The 19,228-nt window shown below is 36.2% G+C and overlaps 1 protein-coding gene across 6 annotated transcripts in view; it reads right to left on the bottom strand.

Annotated features, from left to right (window-relative positions):
- PPP1R13B (protein phosphatase 1 regulatory subunit 13B) overlaps window positions 1–19,228 on the bottom strand; it is a 68,991-nt gene that overhangs the window by 11,573 nt on the left and 38,190 nt on the right. For 3 of the 6 annotated variants that reach the window (XM_037394975.1, XM_037394973.1, XM_037394978.1), the window contains 6 exons: window positions 7,344–7,445; window positions 6,141–6,315; window positions 5,561–5,757; window positions 3,674–3,838; window positions 2,667–2,847; window positions 797–952 (listed from right to left, as the gene is read on the bottom strand). In XM_037394975.1, the coding sequence (XP_037250872.1) occupies window positions 797–952; window positions 2,667–2,847; window positions 3,674–3,838; window positions 5,561–5,757; window positions 6,141–6,315; window positions 7,344–7,445 (976 nt within the window). The remainder of the gene's footprint in view (window positions 1–796; window positions 953–2,666; window positions 2,848–3,673; window positions 3,839–5,560; window positions 5,758–6,140; window positions 6,316–7,343; window positions 7,446–19,228) is intronic. The other 3 variants (XM_037394974.1, XM_037394977.1, XM_037394976.1) reach the window with 3 other exon arrangements.

Raw genomic sequence — 19,228 nt, 5'->3', positions numbered from 1 at the left:
AACAAAATCTTGCCTGCTGCTATCTTTGGTTAGACTGAACAGGTCCCTGACACTTACCCATTTGATGGCAACGCCCTTCTGACGTGCCCTCACTAGCTCCTGCTCTCAGCCATCCCATAGGCATTTTAGCCAACTGGCTTCCTTTTCCCCTCCAAACGTACCTTCTTGTCTACTGCTTGTAAGACTCTCACTGGTCTATTTTACATTTACATAGATAAGACAGTGACATGCAGACACATTTTGTGCACTTGCTCTGACTGCACCTAAAATTTTTTGTAGGTCTGGACCCAGTATGCTTACTATAGCAACTGAAGTGCAAAGTATAACGTTTTTGTCCAATGGAAGTTAACAAGATTCTTGCTATTGACTTGGACAGAGCGAGCTTTCATCCCAACTCTGGGGCCAGTGCAACATGGAAACTGAAAGCTTCCCACAAAATAAATCAAGCAAAACCCGTATGTAACACATCCATCTAATCTGAGATATACTAAAACATGCTTTGGTGATTGCCACAAATTTTCTAACAACAATTAGAAAATTTCAAGGTTTTCCAGTGAAGAAAACTCAACCCTAGTACACTACTCCAGGACTCTAGGAATGGATTTGCTGCAAATCTGTTTCCTTCAAAGACGAAAAGCAACTTCTCAACAATTTTACATCTCAGCAGCATCTTCCGCATGCTAGACTACAACACAAGTTCTAAAGATGCTGTTTAATATGCATCTGTATGCAAGAGCTCAGATGACCATATTAAAACCTGAGTTCTTAGCTACCCAGAGATCTTCTATGGACTCACAGTGCTGGGTGTCAAAGAGAGTAGGTGCCAGGCGGATGACATTGTGAACAGCAGACTGAAGAGAAGTGGGAGGTGACAGAATAGGATCCACTATTATGTCTAAATCAGAAACCTTCCAGGTGTCTGGAGATTTTTTCACACACCCACAGTCTGTCTCTACCGGACACACCAAGGCAGATCCAGTTACACAGAAAAAGAAAGAAAAAAAAGTGGTGGGAAAATTATAACAATGACAATGGAGAAATCAGAACAGGAACACTCAGATAATGAGAAAAGCATGACAGTTGAAAAAAATTCTCAATTTCTCTCCTTCCTGGAAGCATATAAGCTTCTTACATAAATCTATCTTAATGCAATTTATTCAAGTACCTTCAGAGTAATAAACACAAAGTCAGTCCTAAGGCAGAATAATTACTTTTATAAAAAAAAAAGTTATCATTCAGAGATCTTGTAACCTCCTGAGGCAGGTCTAGAAGTGGGTATGTGTCTCTTCTGAGGTTGATATTTACAAAACAGTGAATCATTTTTCATTGGTGAACATTAAAGTTAAGAACTGGCCTTTCCCATATATGGAAGAGAAATCCACATGTCTGAAAACAAAACTTGCAAAATATGTCACTTCAGCAAATAAGTCATTCCATATTCTTAAGACCTCTCCATAAATCCACAGTGATGTGGTTTGTACAGCCTTCGAATTAAACTAAAGGTACTGTTAAATCACTAGTATCAATGGAAAAGAATGGGGTTTGTTTGTTAGGATAGTTTCACTTCCTGAGTTTGGGAATTTTGGGAGGGCGTTTCTGTCATTCTTTCCCTACACAGAAGTTCAGATTGTCTTCCCTCCATCTCTTCCTCCCACCTGGAAGCATGCTGCAAGCTTTGTTTGAGTATTCGGCTTTAAGTACTGGAACGTATGTGAATATTGCAGCAGCTTTGCTCTAGTGGTCACTTCTTATCTCATTTTTAGATATCTCCTAGGAGAGACCAGGCACACTAAGTCCTGTGGTTAGACCAATAGGATTGTGCATTTCAATTTGTATTTTGTATGTTTTCTGTGCTAACCATTTCTTACGAATTCTGATTTTGCTAAGATGTGAGCCCAGAGGTGTGCTTTGCCAGAATGAGAACTTAAGGTACAAATGTCATGACCTGCTTCCTTCAGTCATCAACAAATTAAAAAAAAAAAAAGAAGAAATTCTATTTTATAATGTAGACTGAATTATTAATTATGGGAGATGTGGGACAGTTTTGGACTTCAGGTTCAGGGGAGTACTCTGGAGGGGCAGATCCTTCACTAATGAAGGCAGAAACAAGTGAACAGCATCAATGTTAAGGTTACTCCTTTTCAGAAAGGCTTCAAGCACCTCAAATTCTTCCATCTCAGAGCAAAAACCTCCCACAGTTTTATTCTATTTTCCTATTTAATCTGCTTCTCAGAAGCGATACTATTTTTACTTGTTCACAAGCTTTCTTTTACTTGACAAAAAGCAACATACTGTAAATAGTTGTTTATAATATTGTTTGCCACAAAGTTGATTTAATTATTATATTCAAACACACAAACGAATTTAAAAGCTATTAAAGACAGAACATAGAATCTGTGAAGGAACATGTGCCCCTTTTAGCGGTATACCAGCTAGTAAAATTTTGAAGAAAACACTCAGTCTCCTAAGAAAAATTCATGGAAAGAGGTAAAAATGGCTCACATCAAATGACTAATGTCCATCTCACAGAACAGTACCAAGACATCTAAAACTTGCCTCTTCCACTCAGAGATTATGCCAACAGCAGGTCTCCTAAGATTACTCCTTTTCTTTATTACTCCTTTCCAAACAATGTGTACTAATAAACACCACACTTAAGTACTTACCAGATTTTGATCTTCCATGTGTTGAGCTAGAAGCAATGGTGAGAGACTGTGGTTTAACTGGATCTACTGGTACAGCATAAGTGCCAGCACTTGGAACTTGGATGTAAGGTCCTACTGCCGCCACCCTTCCTGAAGCACTCAAGGATGACTGGGGTGATGAAGTTCCATTAATACGATTCAACTAAAAAAATCAGACAAATTGAAACGTGAACTTCCATTTAATCTAGGCATTTGTGCATGAACAGGAGGTCTACATTTAATTATCTAGAACCATGCACTGTAGCTAAAACAGGTTAATTATTAAGTTATCATACTCCATGCTTCTACCAAAAAAAAAAAAAGGTAGAAGGTACAAATTTTATTACCTACAATCAACGCCTCAAAAATTGAATTTCTCAGCCACAGCACATACGTTTATTGTAGAGACCTGTGTAATGTCTCTTTCATTGTGCCTTTCTTAGGAACTTATTTTAGTCCAATTGCCTAAGTGATCAAATATGTATGGGATTTTTTAAAAGCAATACCTCCAGCTAGGAATACATATGGAAATCGAGAATTGATGTCTCTAGTCCTTAGATAAATGGCCTACTGAGCATCTGATTTCTTTTCAAAGTTCCAAACAACTATTAAGACTAACATTATCAGACCACTTATATTTTTATTAACTGTCCATACCAGAAGGTCAATTTTATAAAAAACAATTTTTATGCTTTCATGCTTTGAAACACAGCCCATAATCACACTTTCCTTCTTAGAAATATAAGCTACCATAGTTTTTAATATAGTATGGTCTGTGCCATAAAGAAAAATAAAAAAACACATTCTGTCTAACAGTTTTTCTGATATCTACGAAAAACCTTAAAATAGTTTTAAGAAGCTTGCTACTTTTAAAAGAGGTTCTTTAGATGTAATTGTATTACTCTACTGGGAAAAAGTGAGATTCACTTTTGCAGGTTTTTTATGTTCTTGATAAACTAAAGCGTGGCCCTTTTAACAGTTTATCTTACAGGGATGTTTTCTTTTTGACGTGCCTCAACTTTTTTCTTGTATAGTCGTTCACGCAGCTCATTGATTCGCTTGTCCATCATAGCCACCTCCATATTGCGTTTGTTTAAGAGTTCTTTCTGCTGCTGAAGCTTGGAGTTCTGCTCCTGGTTAAGCCTGTTACGAATCTTAAAAAAAGAAAAAAAAAAGAGAAAAAAGAATAAAGAAAAAAAGAAAAAAAACCCCATGTTAACCCAAAGCAACTTGGATCAGCAACTTGTTCTGACGTCTCTAATGTATGTTTCCATACAGGCTGTCAAATTAGCATTTGTAACCACGAAAAACTCTTCAAATAGTGAAAGAATGTCCTAATACACTAGTGAATACCTATTAAATACATGTAGACTGCATTCCATTTATAGCAAATGGATTGAAGAATTAGGCATAACAACATTTCAAAACTGAATTCCACGATGAAAAATTAAGTCAGAAATAGTTTGTTAAAAGTTATGTTTAACCAAGATGGTTTGTCTATCATGAAAACTAAATGATATAAAACTTGTAACGAAATCATGCTATTGATTCTGTTTCCATTTCCACATGAAACTTCTTTATATCTGGATGGGAGGTTAACTGAACTACTAGTACAGGGACTAGGCACAGATTTTCCTTTCTATATGGGGATTAAACTGAAACCTTCACAGCAGGTTTGCAGTAGATTAGGGGATGGATTACCTTTAAGGTTTAAATCAACCATGACAGTCTGTATAATTATTTCTCTTGCTTTCCCATTGGCATGTTTTCATACCTTCAATAAGCCTGACAGTATTGTCTCAGTGTTCCAATTTTCATGGTAATGTTACATGCGAAAAAAAACCTGCATGGGATCATTATGAAGCACAAGAGAAATTTTTATCTTCTGAGCATCTTTGCACTTAGAAATACTCAAAAGGCAGATATGCCTTGTAAAAATGAGGAAAGGGGAAAAAGGTTCTTTATTCCCAATTAATGAAAACGTGATGGATTAATTTGTATGTTGTATTTGCTCATCTAAAGAAATGAGCAGAACTAATTTAAAATATATATTAGAGTTGTTTTCTTGATCACAATAAAGTACATGAGTAAATAAAAATGTCTTCAGATCCCAATACCTTGGCACACAATTAAGTATTCCTTAACTTTCAAACATAAAAACTGGAGAAAATTTCAATGTCAATTGAGTATTTAATTGCTCATGTGAGAGCTACACTTCAGATGTAATTATCTTCTTGGAGGAAGACCTATGATAGTGATACAGGGAATACTGTGTGAATATACTGCAGCTACAGTGCACTATATGGTGCAGTGAATACAGTGCAGCATATATTTTTGATGATTCTGTTACAATGTGTTATTTAATTCTTATGGAATTTATATATTGTTTATTAAAATTGTTAAATATTGTTTATTTACTGCAAACATTATAGCTGTATTTTCACAACATACTTTAAATTTGGTTTTATTTACTGGACAGTCACGTCTCCAAGTTAAGATGACATTTAACTGAGCCTGCTACATGTAGTTCTCCGAAAAATAGAAAGGACCAAAATGAAAAAAAATAAAATTGAGAGATTGAAACAAATACTAGATGTCAACATTCAATATTGCAGTATTAGAGGCTGAGAAATGCCCTTCAGAACACTTGCATACTTTGTATAGTTATGTGTATGAGCAACAACAAAAATAGTTTTCAAAGCTAATGATTCTGTTTAAAAGAGGTTATATGCTAACTACAAACTCACACATCAACGTCATTCCAATACATTACTTTTATGAGATATCACAGAACCAAATGGCCACCTGTAACAGCAGTAATTCAGCTTTTATAAAATCTACAGCTATCATCCAAATAGCATCTCTCCATTACTTACCTGTAGCTCTTGATACAACTTTTTTAGTTCTACTGCTGCAGGTCCTGTCATTTGTCCATTGTAGGACTGAAACCCATTCAGTTTCCCTTTCCTTAAATCCTCCAGTTGCTGAGTAAGCTGATCCACCTTTAACACTGCAGCCTGTAGCTCCTGCTGCTTTTCCTGGAACATGGCACTTATATGCTCAATTTCTGTTGCTAAAATTAACAAGATAAAAAATAACAAAACAGAGTTTAGTAAAGCTGAAGTTGTTAACTTTTTAATTCTACAGGTATTGATAAATACAACACAATTGTTTTAAATCTAGTACATGTATGCACATATAAAATATTTATGTATTGGGAATTTGCTAAGTAATAATATTTCCTAATAGAGCACAGACTTATTCTGACCCTATGCCTGACTAAATAAAACAAAAAGTGACATCATATACGAATATCATAGAAACACGGCACCCTCTGTAAAACAAAAAACATTCTGAAATCCTGCTTCAATGCTATATTGACTAGTAGCATAGTATTATTTGCTAGTCATGCAGTGAATAGTAAATTAAATTAAATTATATAAAAATTCCACATACACAGGTTGCCATTCATGATCTTGCTGTAATCCACTTGCCCCCTCATGGCACGGATTTTTTTCAGCTTTGTCTCTTGGGTTTCAACACGTTCTTTAAGTTTTTGAAGCTTTTCACTCTCAGAAACAGACTGCTGCTGACGACGTTCTTGCTGCTTCAGATAACGCAAACGTTGTTCCTGACAAAATGAGGTTTTAGACAAGAGGTACTTTTTTAGACAAAAAGTTAACTTAGAATAGCCCGTCATGGATCAGTGGGGTTTTTTATTTCCAGAAACTAGAAAAGTTTGTCTTTAGTTAAAAAAATAAAAATGTATCAGTCTTCCTAGAAAGATTCTTAACATTAACAAATCTGGTTTAGAGCAGAGATTCAAAAAAATTTTTAGACCAAATATCAGATTTACATATGTGTGCAAACACAACCCTAGCCTGAAATTCAAACACATCCATGAATCTTCCTCTGGCATTTGTTTTCTGACACTATTAACACTTTTCCTGATGTTGCAAAATGAACTTCCGATGCTGTTACCCAGCTTCCCAAAAAAGACAAAAAAATACATCCAACAGACCATTTTAAACAAGTTGACCTACTGTAAGGTAATGTTGCATTTCTAAATAACAGTCCCTCTGCTGGGCACACAAGGAAAATGTTTGTTTTTCTACATTATTTCCATCAAGAAAGAACAACAGAACTGGTAAGTTGATTCCTAGCTACTCCAAGCATTCAATGCATAATGTATATCGTAACACCTACAACAACGTCAAAAAACATTAAACCCACTCCCCACACTGAAAACATACTTAAGATTCTTGCATTTCGGAGACTTTGGAAATGCAATACACGAATATATATGAAGTGGGCATATTATCATTTCACACCACTATTACTATACCGAAGATGAGCACAGAGTCACGCCTGGTCTATCACAGATCATAAAGTGGGCCTCACAAAAGAGACAAATAAAATGTAGCCATGTTTTTATAAAGACAGATGACTTCGCTTGACATAGGTTGTTAAGAGTATCATTTACATTGAAACGTTTTATATCGCCTAGGCCAAGATGAAACTGGTAAAGCAATGGATTTCTCAAGCTCTTTCTTGAGCTTATCTAGAACAAATTAGTGTGTTTTTCTGTATCCATGGAATTTATGCTTGTGTGTGTTTGAAGAGAATTTGTATTTATTATGATCTGTATATAATTATTACCTTAGCAACCAACATTTGCTGTTGATTTTCAATCTGCTGCTGCTGTCGGGCAGCCATATCTTGAAGTTCAGAAAGAGTGAGCTCAACCCGTGGATTTCCAACCTGCATAACACAAAATGCTACATTAGTGTGTTGATCTGTATTAGGTGTTGTGAGTATAGAAGCTAAATCCCCACTGCTCAGAGGAAGGCTAAAGCCTCCTCCCCAGGCCTCAGAGGAAGAATAATGATGGACACCTCTGAAAAAGCAAGGAACCTCTGAGCAGAAAGAAAAGACACAGACCATGCACATACCAGGGGCAGAAAAAGCAAAAAGTGGAGAAGCAGATGAAAGAGAAGACACTAAAAGACAACACAACAGAAAAAAGCCTCTATACTCCATTTAACACTGCACTGTACATACACAGTACTGGTATGGCACATGTGATAACACACATACAAACAGCTATTTTAAACAGCAGAGAAACCTGAAGCTTCTCTCCTAACATTTTCAGTGTAACTGCCTTGGCAGCTTTAACTGGTGGTTAGCATTGTTTACCTAGCGCAAGACAAGACCACAGGAGAACCCTTAGCTAAAGGCTGTCACTAAGCTCACATCCCAAGATGATGAAATTTCCTGGCTGCTTGGAGCATTTAAGGTAAGAATCTGTGAAAAACAAGTCTGTACAAAGTGAAGCAAAGTAAAGTTAATGCCCTTTGTATAAGGAAGTGGCTATTATTGAGCAAACCGTCAAAGAGGAGACATTGGTGGGGCTTTATTAGCCCTTTTGCATTTCAAAACTAACAACTGTTTTAAAAAATTGGGGTAGAGAGGCAATTACTGAAAATTATTTTAAATTAAGATAATGCTATGACAACGTGTGAGGCCAAATATTAAGTGATTTTACAAATTAATGCACTGTTTCAGTATATTCATAGTCCTATCAACAATTATAATTTAAATTTATACATCACATTACTTCAATTCAACCACATTTTTTACCATGCAATCACAAGAGAGAGAGTGCAGTGTAACAAGACAAATTCCAGAAGCTGACACTTGCCAAATACATGCTTTGCTATGCGGAAAACCCAAACCCACAACTTTAGAGTTGCAGTTTAACCACAATTTTTTAATTTGCACAGAAAGAAAATACCAGCCTTTGAAAAATTATGCTGAAAAGCTGTAAAGTTCAGAATAGCCCAACATCTGCTTCTAGGTATTTACGTGTAACTCAGTCAATTTATTGGATCAGTGTAAAAGCTGGACTACTGCATTGTAATAATTCAATGAACAATGCAGTGTTTTCACCAAACTACAACTACACTATTAGTAAAACAAATTAAAATTACATTAATTCCTATGCCCAATATAGTCAATACTGCTGAAAAAGCAAAGAGAATAAATGTTGTAGATAGATTGATAACTAAAACTCTTTCAACTGAATGTTTACAAAATGGAATGGAGTCTAAATGTTTTATAGACATACAAAAATAAAGGGGTGGGTGTGTGTGAAGAAAACACTGGAACACCTCCCCACCCCAATCAATCACGCAGCAGATTCCAGAGAAAAGCTGGTTTAGCTGCTCTGCTTTTCTGGGCCCACCCTACCGACATCTAATGCAGTCCTGCAGTGATCCTTGTCCAACGCGTCCTCTGCAATACTCGTACTTCAAGAAAAATAAATTTCTCCTCTAACAACTTGTTGATACCAAAGTATCTCAGCCACTTTGAATAGCTTGTTTCATATTCCTACATCACATTCCTTCTTAAGTAATTTACCAGTTCTCCAACAAATGCATAACATAAATCTGTTTCTTTAAGCTTCAGAGAAGAAAGAAAAACACTATTTGTTTTAAAATAACAGATTACTCTCTCTTCTTTTTTCCCCCTTTTTTAAACTATCTGAACTCAAATTAATATTTTATGTTTCTGCATACAATTATTTAGGTAAGACATGCACCCCAAGGTCAGTCACTAAAATAAGCCAGATTTGGAACACTAACTCTTAAAGCTGCTGCATCTTAGATGCATGACAAACATGTCAGACTACAATTTTTAGACAAAGTTATTGTCCCTCTTTGAGCATTTCCTACTGGATAAATTATGGAGTGAAATTATAATTTTTAATGGATACTACATCTGAAACGCCTCTTACTAGTCAACAACAATGAAAACTATAGTAGAGAAGTCATTAAAAGATCATCCATGTATTTATTTACAGTTACAGCTATACAGAATAGTGGAACCAGAACAGAAGGTAAAATCCACACAAAATGCTGATTTTCTATTTCAACACTTTATTAGTGAACACAGTAATTAAATTTTTTTTAAAAAAAATTTAACTTAGTAGTAACTGTTTTTATTAACATGACTTATGACTGACAAAAGTCCTTCCCAATATTCTTTAAGGCCAAATAACTTGTGCACACTCATGGCCATCAAAGAGACATTATTAATTACACACTGAAAGGCACTAATTGGGTAAGAAAGTAAGAAAGCTTTTCCAAGTGCCATCCACAAACCAAAACGTCCTCTCTTGAGACAAAAAAATAATAACATAGAAAAATAGATGCTGTGCCCAGAACATGTTCAGGTTCTGCTGATTTCCTTTGGCACAACCTTCCTGCCAGAACAACCTAAACCTTTACATCCACTTCTGCTGGACTCTAAGTAATTCTTGAAAGGGGCTCAGAGTGGTTTGAAGGCTTCCATCTGAATCACCGATTTTAGAAGTAAAAAAAAAAAAAAAGGGGGGGGGGGCGGTGTGCATGTGTCAATTGATAGTATTTTCTCACTACACAAATGCTCTGTTTCAAAAACATCCATCTTGCATCAGGCTACGAAAGTCTTCCCAATGCTGCCCCCTCCTTTCTGCTTTGATCATCCGGTTAACAACATTGATAGCTCATTCTCTTTCCAGTAGTAATTTCCAGTATAACACTGTCCAAAACACAGAGATCTTTCATTCTGCTAAGAAGTCTTGTTAAAATATATCCAGACTCAAAAAGCAGTATCTGTATAGGGGTTGTGCATGTTTCAAAGTAAAAAGGCCATTTCACCAAGTGAAAATTATGGATTTTCTAAATAAAAAATGTAACCTGGAATGCACAATGACAATAAGAAATTGGTTTGTAAAAGCACCAGAAACAAAAAAAATCATTTTGTTCCAAAAGCTCAGAATTTTTACTGCTTTAAATAAGCATATTTGAAAGTATATCTTATAACGCCTGAAAATTATGGCATTTGTATTATGTAAAATACAGAAGATTAATTATAAGATGAATGCAAATATTAGCTTCTCCTTGAACAAGCTATTAACTACTGTAAAACGTCCCATTTCGAAAGTGTAATGTCTTAAAACCTGTATACATGGCATAGCACAAGAACACAGGAAACAGTGCTAATTAAGCATTTAAATACAAACACCCTATAAGAAATCTTTTCATGTTTACCTCACTGAATACAAGTAAGCATCCCTTCCACTTAAAATAACCACACTGTACTTAGGAAAGAAAAGAGACAGCTGAGGAAACAAAGTTTTAAACCTGTAACTTCACTCGCAGTTTGTTCTTTTTCATCCACATGGCAAACCAAGTGAACAGACCAAGCAGAATTCCTTTTTGACATCAAATCAATTATTTTCAGGTCTCCAAAACAGGACAGCATTGTTTTCCAAACAGCATGAAAAACACTGAATCTTGCTCTTGCCGAGATCTAGTTGAATCAATTTGTGCAGAGCGTTTCATATTAGTTGAGTCTGCTTTTAACCATTTGCATGCAAACACCACCACTGAAAAAAAAGTCAGTCTTGGTCCTTCTTCAGAACCTCAGGTTATGCAAGGCAAAGAGAGCACTGCATTTTCTCAGTTCTTTAATGAGGTTGTTGGTTTCCTGGATTCTTAAGTTTGTGCTGTTCATACTAGTTATTAACAATTTCATCCATGAAGTCACTCACCTCTCAAAACAAACACAAGCCTATCACATTTAAGGTCCAGACCTCCTCCTCTCTCCTGCAGCAAGAGAAACCTACATCCTACAGAACTGCCTTCTGAAGGAGGTACTAAAAAGCCACTACAAATATCTACTCCTGCAAATTCCACAGATTCATTTGCTACATGGTGATACATCAAAGCAGACAGTTTTGCTGAATTGTAAATTTCTTTCCATTGATTCACAGAAGCATTTACACGTAGAGATGAATTAAATGAAATGCTATAGAGCAAACACTGCATCATTAGGCGTTAAGAAAGTATTATGTATGTCTTGGAAACACAAGAATACACCTGTATTCCCTATTGTCTTAATATTGGCAAAAATCTAAAAAAAAAAATATTTTGTTTAGCATGCACTTTAAAAGGTCATGATGAGAGACAGAATTTGTAATGAACTGGAGTTTCAGCTTCTGACATTACCCTCCTACTACAAGCTAATATTTTACCATTTGATGATTAATATTTTTAAGACAGGTGAGATGAATAGTACAGTAGTAATTAAATAGTTTGGGAACCAGTTTACAAGCAGCCTCAAAACAAGTCATACCGTAGGCATTTAATTAAGAAAAGGAACCTCCTTTAATATTTAGCTCTCCACATTAGTCTTGTCACTTTGAAAATTCATTTTCTCATTCCTTCTTCATTTCTTTCTACTGTCACACTATGCTGTTCTGTCTATCATCACAAACTCCTCAGCCTACATGCTGCTGAGCTATTATGAAACATCTTATTCATTGGCAACCCACAATACTAAATGAAAAATGGCACCTGAACTCAAGAACATTTGACAAGCAGAGTGTACTGTAGTCAATACATGTAAGCAGTAAGGGCAAATTCCAGTGGGTTTTTGCTTTTACTCCCATCAGAACTATCTTTTAAGAGGAATCTAATTATGTCAATATTAAAATAAAAAAACATGAGACCAATGTTTTTGAATAGAATATTTTTTAAAATATGAGAATTAGGATGTGATTTGATTGTATGTATTTCTTTGCCTCCATGTCTAAGTCATGAAGATACTTATTTTTGATCATTTTCTAAGTTTTCACTAGTAAGAACAGAAATTTACTTTGAAAATAATGGTGAAACGTACACCAAATCCACACCTGAGACACTTATGATTTCAGAAATAAGAGCTTTAAAGGAAAACAACAAATATTCAAAAGCTATACAGGCCACCATAATGACTGGCAATTTCACATTTAGGTTCAGCAGCACCTAGCCACTCAAAATCGCTAGTGTAAAGCATAATGTAACCAATTAATTGAAAAAGAAAACCAAAGCGTACAAGAATTTACCAGTCATTTCCTGCACACTGTCTCTTCATATCTTTTTCTAGGTTTGCAAAAGCCACCATGTCATTAACTTCCCTTATCTAATTCTTCCTTCTTTTTAAGATAGGTGTTCACACCCATCTCCCATGCAATTCTTCTTCAGTTCCCTTCCCAACACCCTGCACTAGAAAGCGTAGGTTCAAGTACCTCAAGCCTCCTGAAATGGGCCAATCTCCACCTTCTCCTATGTGTATTCTCACAGGTTTTCTAGTCTTTTTCCTACCATTCACCATCACCTCTATCCTTACTCCCTCATTTACGGCTTCTCTTTTGGTACTTTGGCCCACCCTTCCCTTACAGTCAGATGATTCTGAGGTTAAACCACCAATTTACCAACATAATCTAGATAAAATGTAATTAACAGTGTGCAGAGAGGTGAGAAAGTCTGCGTCTTAGCTTTTGCCTTGGAGCCCAGAATAGCTGGTTTTGACCTTGGCCATCAAAAACGCTACCCATAAAGTTTTTTCTGCCTGTATCCCAATACTTTCAACTGCCTATTAATTTATTGACAAGGCAATACAGAACAGCTACTAAAGACAATGTGGCATATATCCCACCTGCAACCCAGCTATGCTTATTTATTCTTTACATAGGTTGTCACTCCAAAATTGTAGTACAGATAAGGAACGTTTTGGGCTAAATGGCCTTTTTGGCTAAAACCCAAAAAAAGCAATCCTCTGAAGTCCTCCCATACACATACTCCCCAAAACATTTGCGATGGTAAAGGTAACCACATCCTCAGCCAGAAAAAAACCCCATGTTTTCTTTCACATTTAATCCAGGTTGGGACAACACCAGCAAACCAAAGGCTGGTGAGGCAGACACACCTACTGACTCCACAAAACCAAAATCCCATGCACCCAAAAAGCCCAAACACAGACCAAGGACAAGACCAGTACTGAATTAGAGGCAGAAACTGCAACAGAGAGAAATCCAAGAAGCAACTCCTTCAGGCTCATGATTTAAAGAATTTACTCCCCCATGTGGGATTCATTAACGAGCCAAGCAGTTTTGCCATGGTAAAAAGAAAACATCATCTTCACCAGCCTAATAGGAGAGGACAGCAAAGGCCAGAAAGGTACTGCAAATTGTTCCAAAACAGGCTTGAAATGCCAACATAGAAATTCAAAGTAAATACTCTGTTTTTACTGCACTGCAAGACTCCATTGTCCATGATCTAGAGCAGTTTTAAGTTGCTGGTTCCTTCCTAGGGCAAATGAGGGAATACAAAACTTACCTCCAGACTAGGAATTTACCTTTGTAGAGCTGTCAAACCCCAGAAATCTATATAGCACACGACAAACACAGAGCTGACAGGTCTGGGACTATGTATATAAGCATGTGGACAAAAGAAATGAAGTGTATTACATAAATGAGCATATTCCCAGAATGAAGCAGACTCACAACCGTAAAATGAACACGGGTAGGTTGGAGTGCTCCCTAGCCAGTGATTTCCAGACTGGGATCAGAGCTCTGCCTCCCCAGACCGGGGCATTTTCCTCCTCTGTGCCACATTTACAGCAAAGAAAGACCTACAGCTCTGGCTGCAAACTACCAAATTGCCAAAGCAAGAAAGAAAGGAACAGCTTGCTTTGCCTGCTGAATCTAGCAAAAGATTTCCTAGTTCTCCCATGCTAACTTGGACACAAGCAGCAGAAGCCCATCAGTCACATGTACTTCTCTTCCTTAAGGCTCATTCAAAGGAACGTAGTTTCAGGGATGCTTTAATTAGCTTAGTTGGCAACAAAGCTTTAAAGGTTGCTGGTAAGAAAAGGCAGGACACACTTTAGGTACATGTCCTCAGCACAACAGTAGTGATGGGGAAAACAGATGGAAGATATGGGAGTTTATTATACCAGTTCTGTATCAAATAGGTCTTATACAAAATATGCCTCCTTGTGCTATCTGAGGAGTATGAGAGGAGAACGCAGGATGGAGCATATGCTGAAGATGATTGATTCTGACCTCCTTACATTTCTGAAACACACTAACCTTATATATCACCAAATTGAAGAATTCTAATAGATTTTGATCACATTTTCCATGAAACCTGATCTTAGTGCCATGTACAACGAAGACAATTAGAAAATCTCGTGTGAAAACACATATATAACACTATAAAAACACAAATATAACACTATAAAAACACAAAAGAAAATATCTGGTTTTATTTAAGCTAAAATAGAATTTTTGCTGATCTCAACATGGATGACATTATTTCCAGTTTAATGGCTTTATCCACAGCTCTGCCTTGCATTTTTTTAATTGGGTCAGAAATATGCCGATAGCAGAAATCCATTTTAAAGAATCCAATGATAACAGCACGTGCCTTTTTTAGCTTAATGGAAAAGAACAAGCTAATTATACCCAGAAAAGGCAACCAGAATATTGGGAATTAAAGAAAAACATGTCTAGCACGTGCTATCTCCTGATAATCAAATACTCTAGAAATTAACGTTACAAATCTGGTAACTTTACTCAGAAGTTTATATAATAAAAGTGTTGTTTTATTTGTGCAAATACATACAGTAACAGTTTCTTAGGATAAACACACTTAAGCCGCATCCCAATTTGCTGAAAAATCTCACACTAGCTATGTTTGATAAAATCTTAACATCTCTCAAACTATACTACCTTGTTAGCAATTCCTCCAACTTGCTGATGCTAGTAAGTCACTCTATTTAATAAAATGTTTGAAGTCTACTCAGCATAAGCCACAGACTCCAGATTTCCTGTTTTCCCATATTATTTTCTTAGAAGTCTCACAACTGAGGCTGTCCTCTCTTTTGCACAGAATTGCTAAGAAAAGGAAGAACTTAACACAAATCAAAACAAAGTCAAAATAGATTTTCAAAATTAAACATGGATTTAAGCATATATTGAACATCTGCTACATATGAAATAAACTCCTTATAATCACATCTACAATATAGGAAAGTTGTAACTGGAACTCAATTATTTAAAATACTACTTTCCTCCTTGGCCTTGCAGACACTTTTAAAGAGCCACAGAAATCTTAAGCATGTTTATATTAACTTTAGTATCAGCTAAAATAGCCAGTAGCTGACTTGAAGGATCAACCTCATACACATATAAAAGTAAATTATCTTAAAAGAAATTATGCATTCTTATAGAAATAACAGATCAGTTGTGCACAAAACTTTATATCTGTTTACAATACCAATCCTTTCACACAAGAGTGATTTTACATAACAGGCCTGTTAGAATATATGTTGAAAACACTATCCAAGTGCCTTTAAAAATAGTCTTGGAAGTATAGTTTACTGGGTCTGTGAGAAGAACAACATCTTAATCTGATAGGATAGCCAAGTATGGTTAAGATGCACTTATTAGTCTGAGTGACATCTTTAGCATCAAATGTGTGTTCATTCTTCCCTTAATTGTTTCAATATTAAGTTTTTCTGTGGTAATATAATATTGTTTATATGAGAACAGTACAATAAAACATTTCCAAACCACACAAGTACTGAAAATAAGCATCCTGTAACTGAAAGATACATTGTGAAACACAGTGTTCAACTTGCGCTTCCCATAAAACCTAAGTGGTTAAAAGCAAAAATTGACCATGACATTACAAAGTAATGAGCTTTTGGTAAAGGTCTTAAAATGACAGCAAATGCATCTCACAAAATCTGATTAAACTATGAATTTCAATTCAAAGATAAGGCATTACAAACCCCAAACTAGTCTGCATTCCAGGCACATGACAATGAAACCCACAATCATTTAAAGTGCAAAAGCTACAGAGTATTTAAATAACATGTCCACTAAAGTGTAAACATAACATTTTGAAAACTAATGAATTACCTGTTCACTATTTTCCCATGTAATTTTTAAAAGAGCACATCTTTATTTGACGGCAGTGCCCATCAGCTGTAAACATTTGTGTTGCGTTAACATGCTTCAGCTCCATGTTTCTGTTATTTTCTGTGTACACTAATTATTTAACTGCTGTGAACAAGTCATATCAACTATTGTACGCATCTCATGAGTTCCTGCATGGCCTTTTTGGCTTAATGCAGTCAACAGGAGGTAGGGTATTTTTCAGTCTTATTCCACATGAAATTAAGGTTTCCCCAAATTCTTTATCAATATGAAAAGCTGTCTCTCTCCATTCATCAACAATCAGCTAACGGAAAAGGCTAGTGGATTTTGCCAGAAGTAAAAGACCTAATTATGGCAAGATCAAGCCAGCTGTCAACTACAATCAGCTTGATTCATTGCACTTTTCATATTCAATAGAAAATGTTGAGCAACAGAGTTCTTTTGCAGTTATCAGGCTAAACTGGAAATATAAGAATACAGACAATTTAGCTTTAAAAACACATGAATTACTTGTTCCATTTGTATTTTGTAGTCTTACCAACTCACTGCAAAAACTGAATACCCCAAAACCAGAGGAAAATCATCATTATTTGTATTTAATGTTACTGTTTAAAGTGACAAAAAACCATACCACCTGAAATTTAACAAATAGTTTAACAGAGACTGCCTAAGATAAAAGGCAAACAGTACAGTCAGAATAGATACCCCAATCTCATGCAAATAACCTTTCCAGTGTTTGCTGTATGCTTTTCCCTACATATTTCAGGTCTTTCTTAAATCTTGCATGCCGGAAGATGAATACATGACCCAGCAATAAAAGCTGAAGCATATAATAGCATAAATCAAGAAGCTGCAAGTCAGAGAAGACTGCAGCAAGCCAAAACCTAGACCTAAGGATTTTTAAATATTAAATAAAATACTAAACCCCATTAACAATTTCTTTTGTATCTAAAAATTATTATATTGTTGAAGCTTACAAACATAAAAAGCTATAGTTTACCTTGTCAAACTCAAGAATGACATGCAAGTTCACCCTCTCTTCGTTCTTTCAAGAAAGTCATTCAAGCATGATTCAGTGCACTTAGACAAGAGATCCAGCCAAATGGGTCTCCATAAGGACACTGAAGAACTGTATGTCCAAGCACAATACAGTGAATATTCCAGCTGCATAAAGAACAGGCTTATTTTTAGCAAGCGAGAAAAGGTATGAGCTGTAGAGTATGATCATCCAGTAGGAATAAGAGAAGAAAAACAAGTTCAACTCCCTTGCTCCTAAATTAGCTGGAGGGACTTTCATTTCCTTCGCTTTGATCCGAGGAAGACTGCAGGGGGAACAAACCTAACAACAATTGGATCTGGAAGCAGCTGCAGAGACAATAGAGAAATGGAAAGGTTCACTCGCCTGGGAAAAACATGTGGCTGGGAAATAGTTATGCTAGGTGTCCGAAGGCGAAATGGACAGGAAACTAAATGAACAAGTCTGTGAACATGGAAAGGTGTGTCAGAGAAAGGAGGCCACAGTAGCACTGCACAAGAAAAAACACAGAGACTGTGGAAAAGATGAGAGAAAACACTAATTTGCAGATGACATGGCTACATAAAAGACAGAATTCTAAAGGTGGCCTGAAAAGGAACAGTTGGCCTTATAGGTACCAGAAGAGTCTCCTGCTCAGAAATGAAAGCTGCTCGGAGAGGCAGAGGGACTGTCTAAACTTTCAAGCTTTCACAATTAAGCTCTTGGAGCTCTGTACTGACACAGTCAATGTAATCATCTATGTCCTGTAAGGAACTACAGAAATAAAGGAAAAGGCAAGTCCCATCTTCCTTACAATACCTTAATATTAAAATATTTGGCTTAATTAAAACTGATATGTGACTGCGAAAGGATACAACTGTGACAAAAGGCACTGAAGTTTACAGTGCCAGTGTAAAGACTGTGAAAGCACAGCAATGCTCCATGAAAAATAACAAGTGAACTCTTTAAGTAACGTTTACTTTATGAGCTAATGTGTATTATGTTATGTGGCAGCTGAAGCACTCATTTATTCTAAACTATTCTACCTTTATATAAGGGCCAAGCAACTCAGGATCTCTATGTGCAGCGACAACTGGAGGCAATTCTCCAGGTTCCATTTAGTTAGAAATCTAGGAAAAAAAAAGAGTAAATTGCATTGCTCCATGTTCACAGTACAAATATATGAAAATAAATACCATAGAGGTTAAACAAACAGACAGGACTTCTCATCGTCCCCCTTCCATGGAGATCTGCAACTAAGTATTGGTGTAAAATTAAAAAGCCGTGCCTCAGGAAAAGCAGTAAGATCTGTAAAAGTGGGAATTAAAGGTGTAGCTTGAGTAAATGGTGCAGTTTAAGGCTTTCCGTCTCTGCAAAATGGGAAGTCACTTGTTGGCTGTTACAGACGAGAAAACTGCATCTTCGTTCCCTGTAACTTCTTGAGCAGAGCTACTTTTGATGCCCAGAAGGGCAGCAGAACTACAAAGTCTGTGTGTTACGAGTGTGTACAAGTGTCTGTTTACTGTGTGTCTCATACCCATTGCTATCTAGATAGGTATTTGGTATCTAGAGTGACAGATTAAAAATTACGTAAAGACATAGCGAAGATACGGAGGAAAACAGTTCTCCTGCAGTGTTCCAAGGGTATTTCCTGTTGCCAATTAGTCAATATTTAAATTTCTCACAAATTAATTCAGATATCAAGAGCTAACATTA

Source organism: Falco rusticolus, chromosome 7 (assembly GCF_015220075.1).
Source record: "Falco rusticolus isolate bFalRus1 chromosome 7, bFalRus1.pri, whole genome shotgun sequence".
Classification (NCBI taxonomy): domain Eukaryota; kingdom Metazoa; phylum Chordata; class Aves; order Falconiformes; family Falconidae; genus Falco; species Falco rusticolus.
Note: the sequence above shows the minus strand (reverse complement) of the source record. Positions and strands in the feature narration are given on the sequence as shown.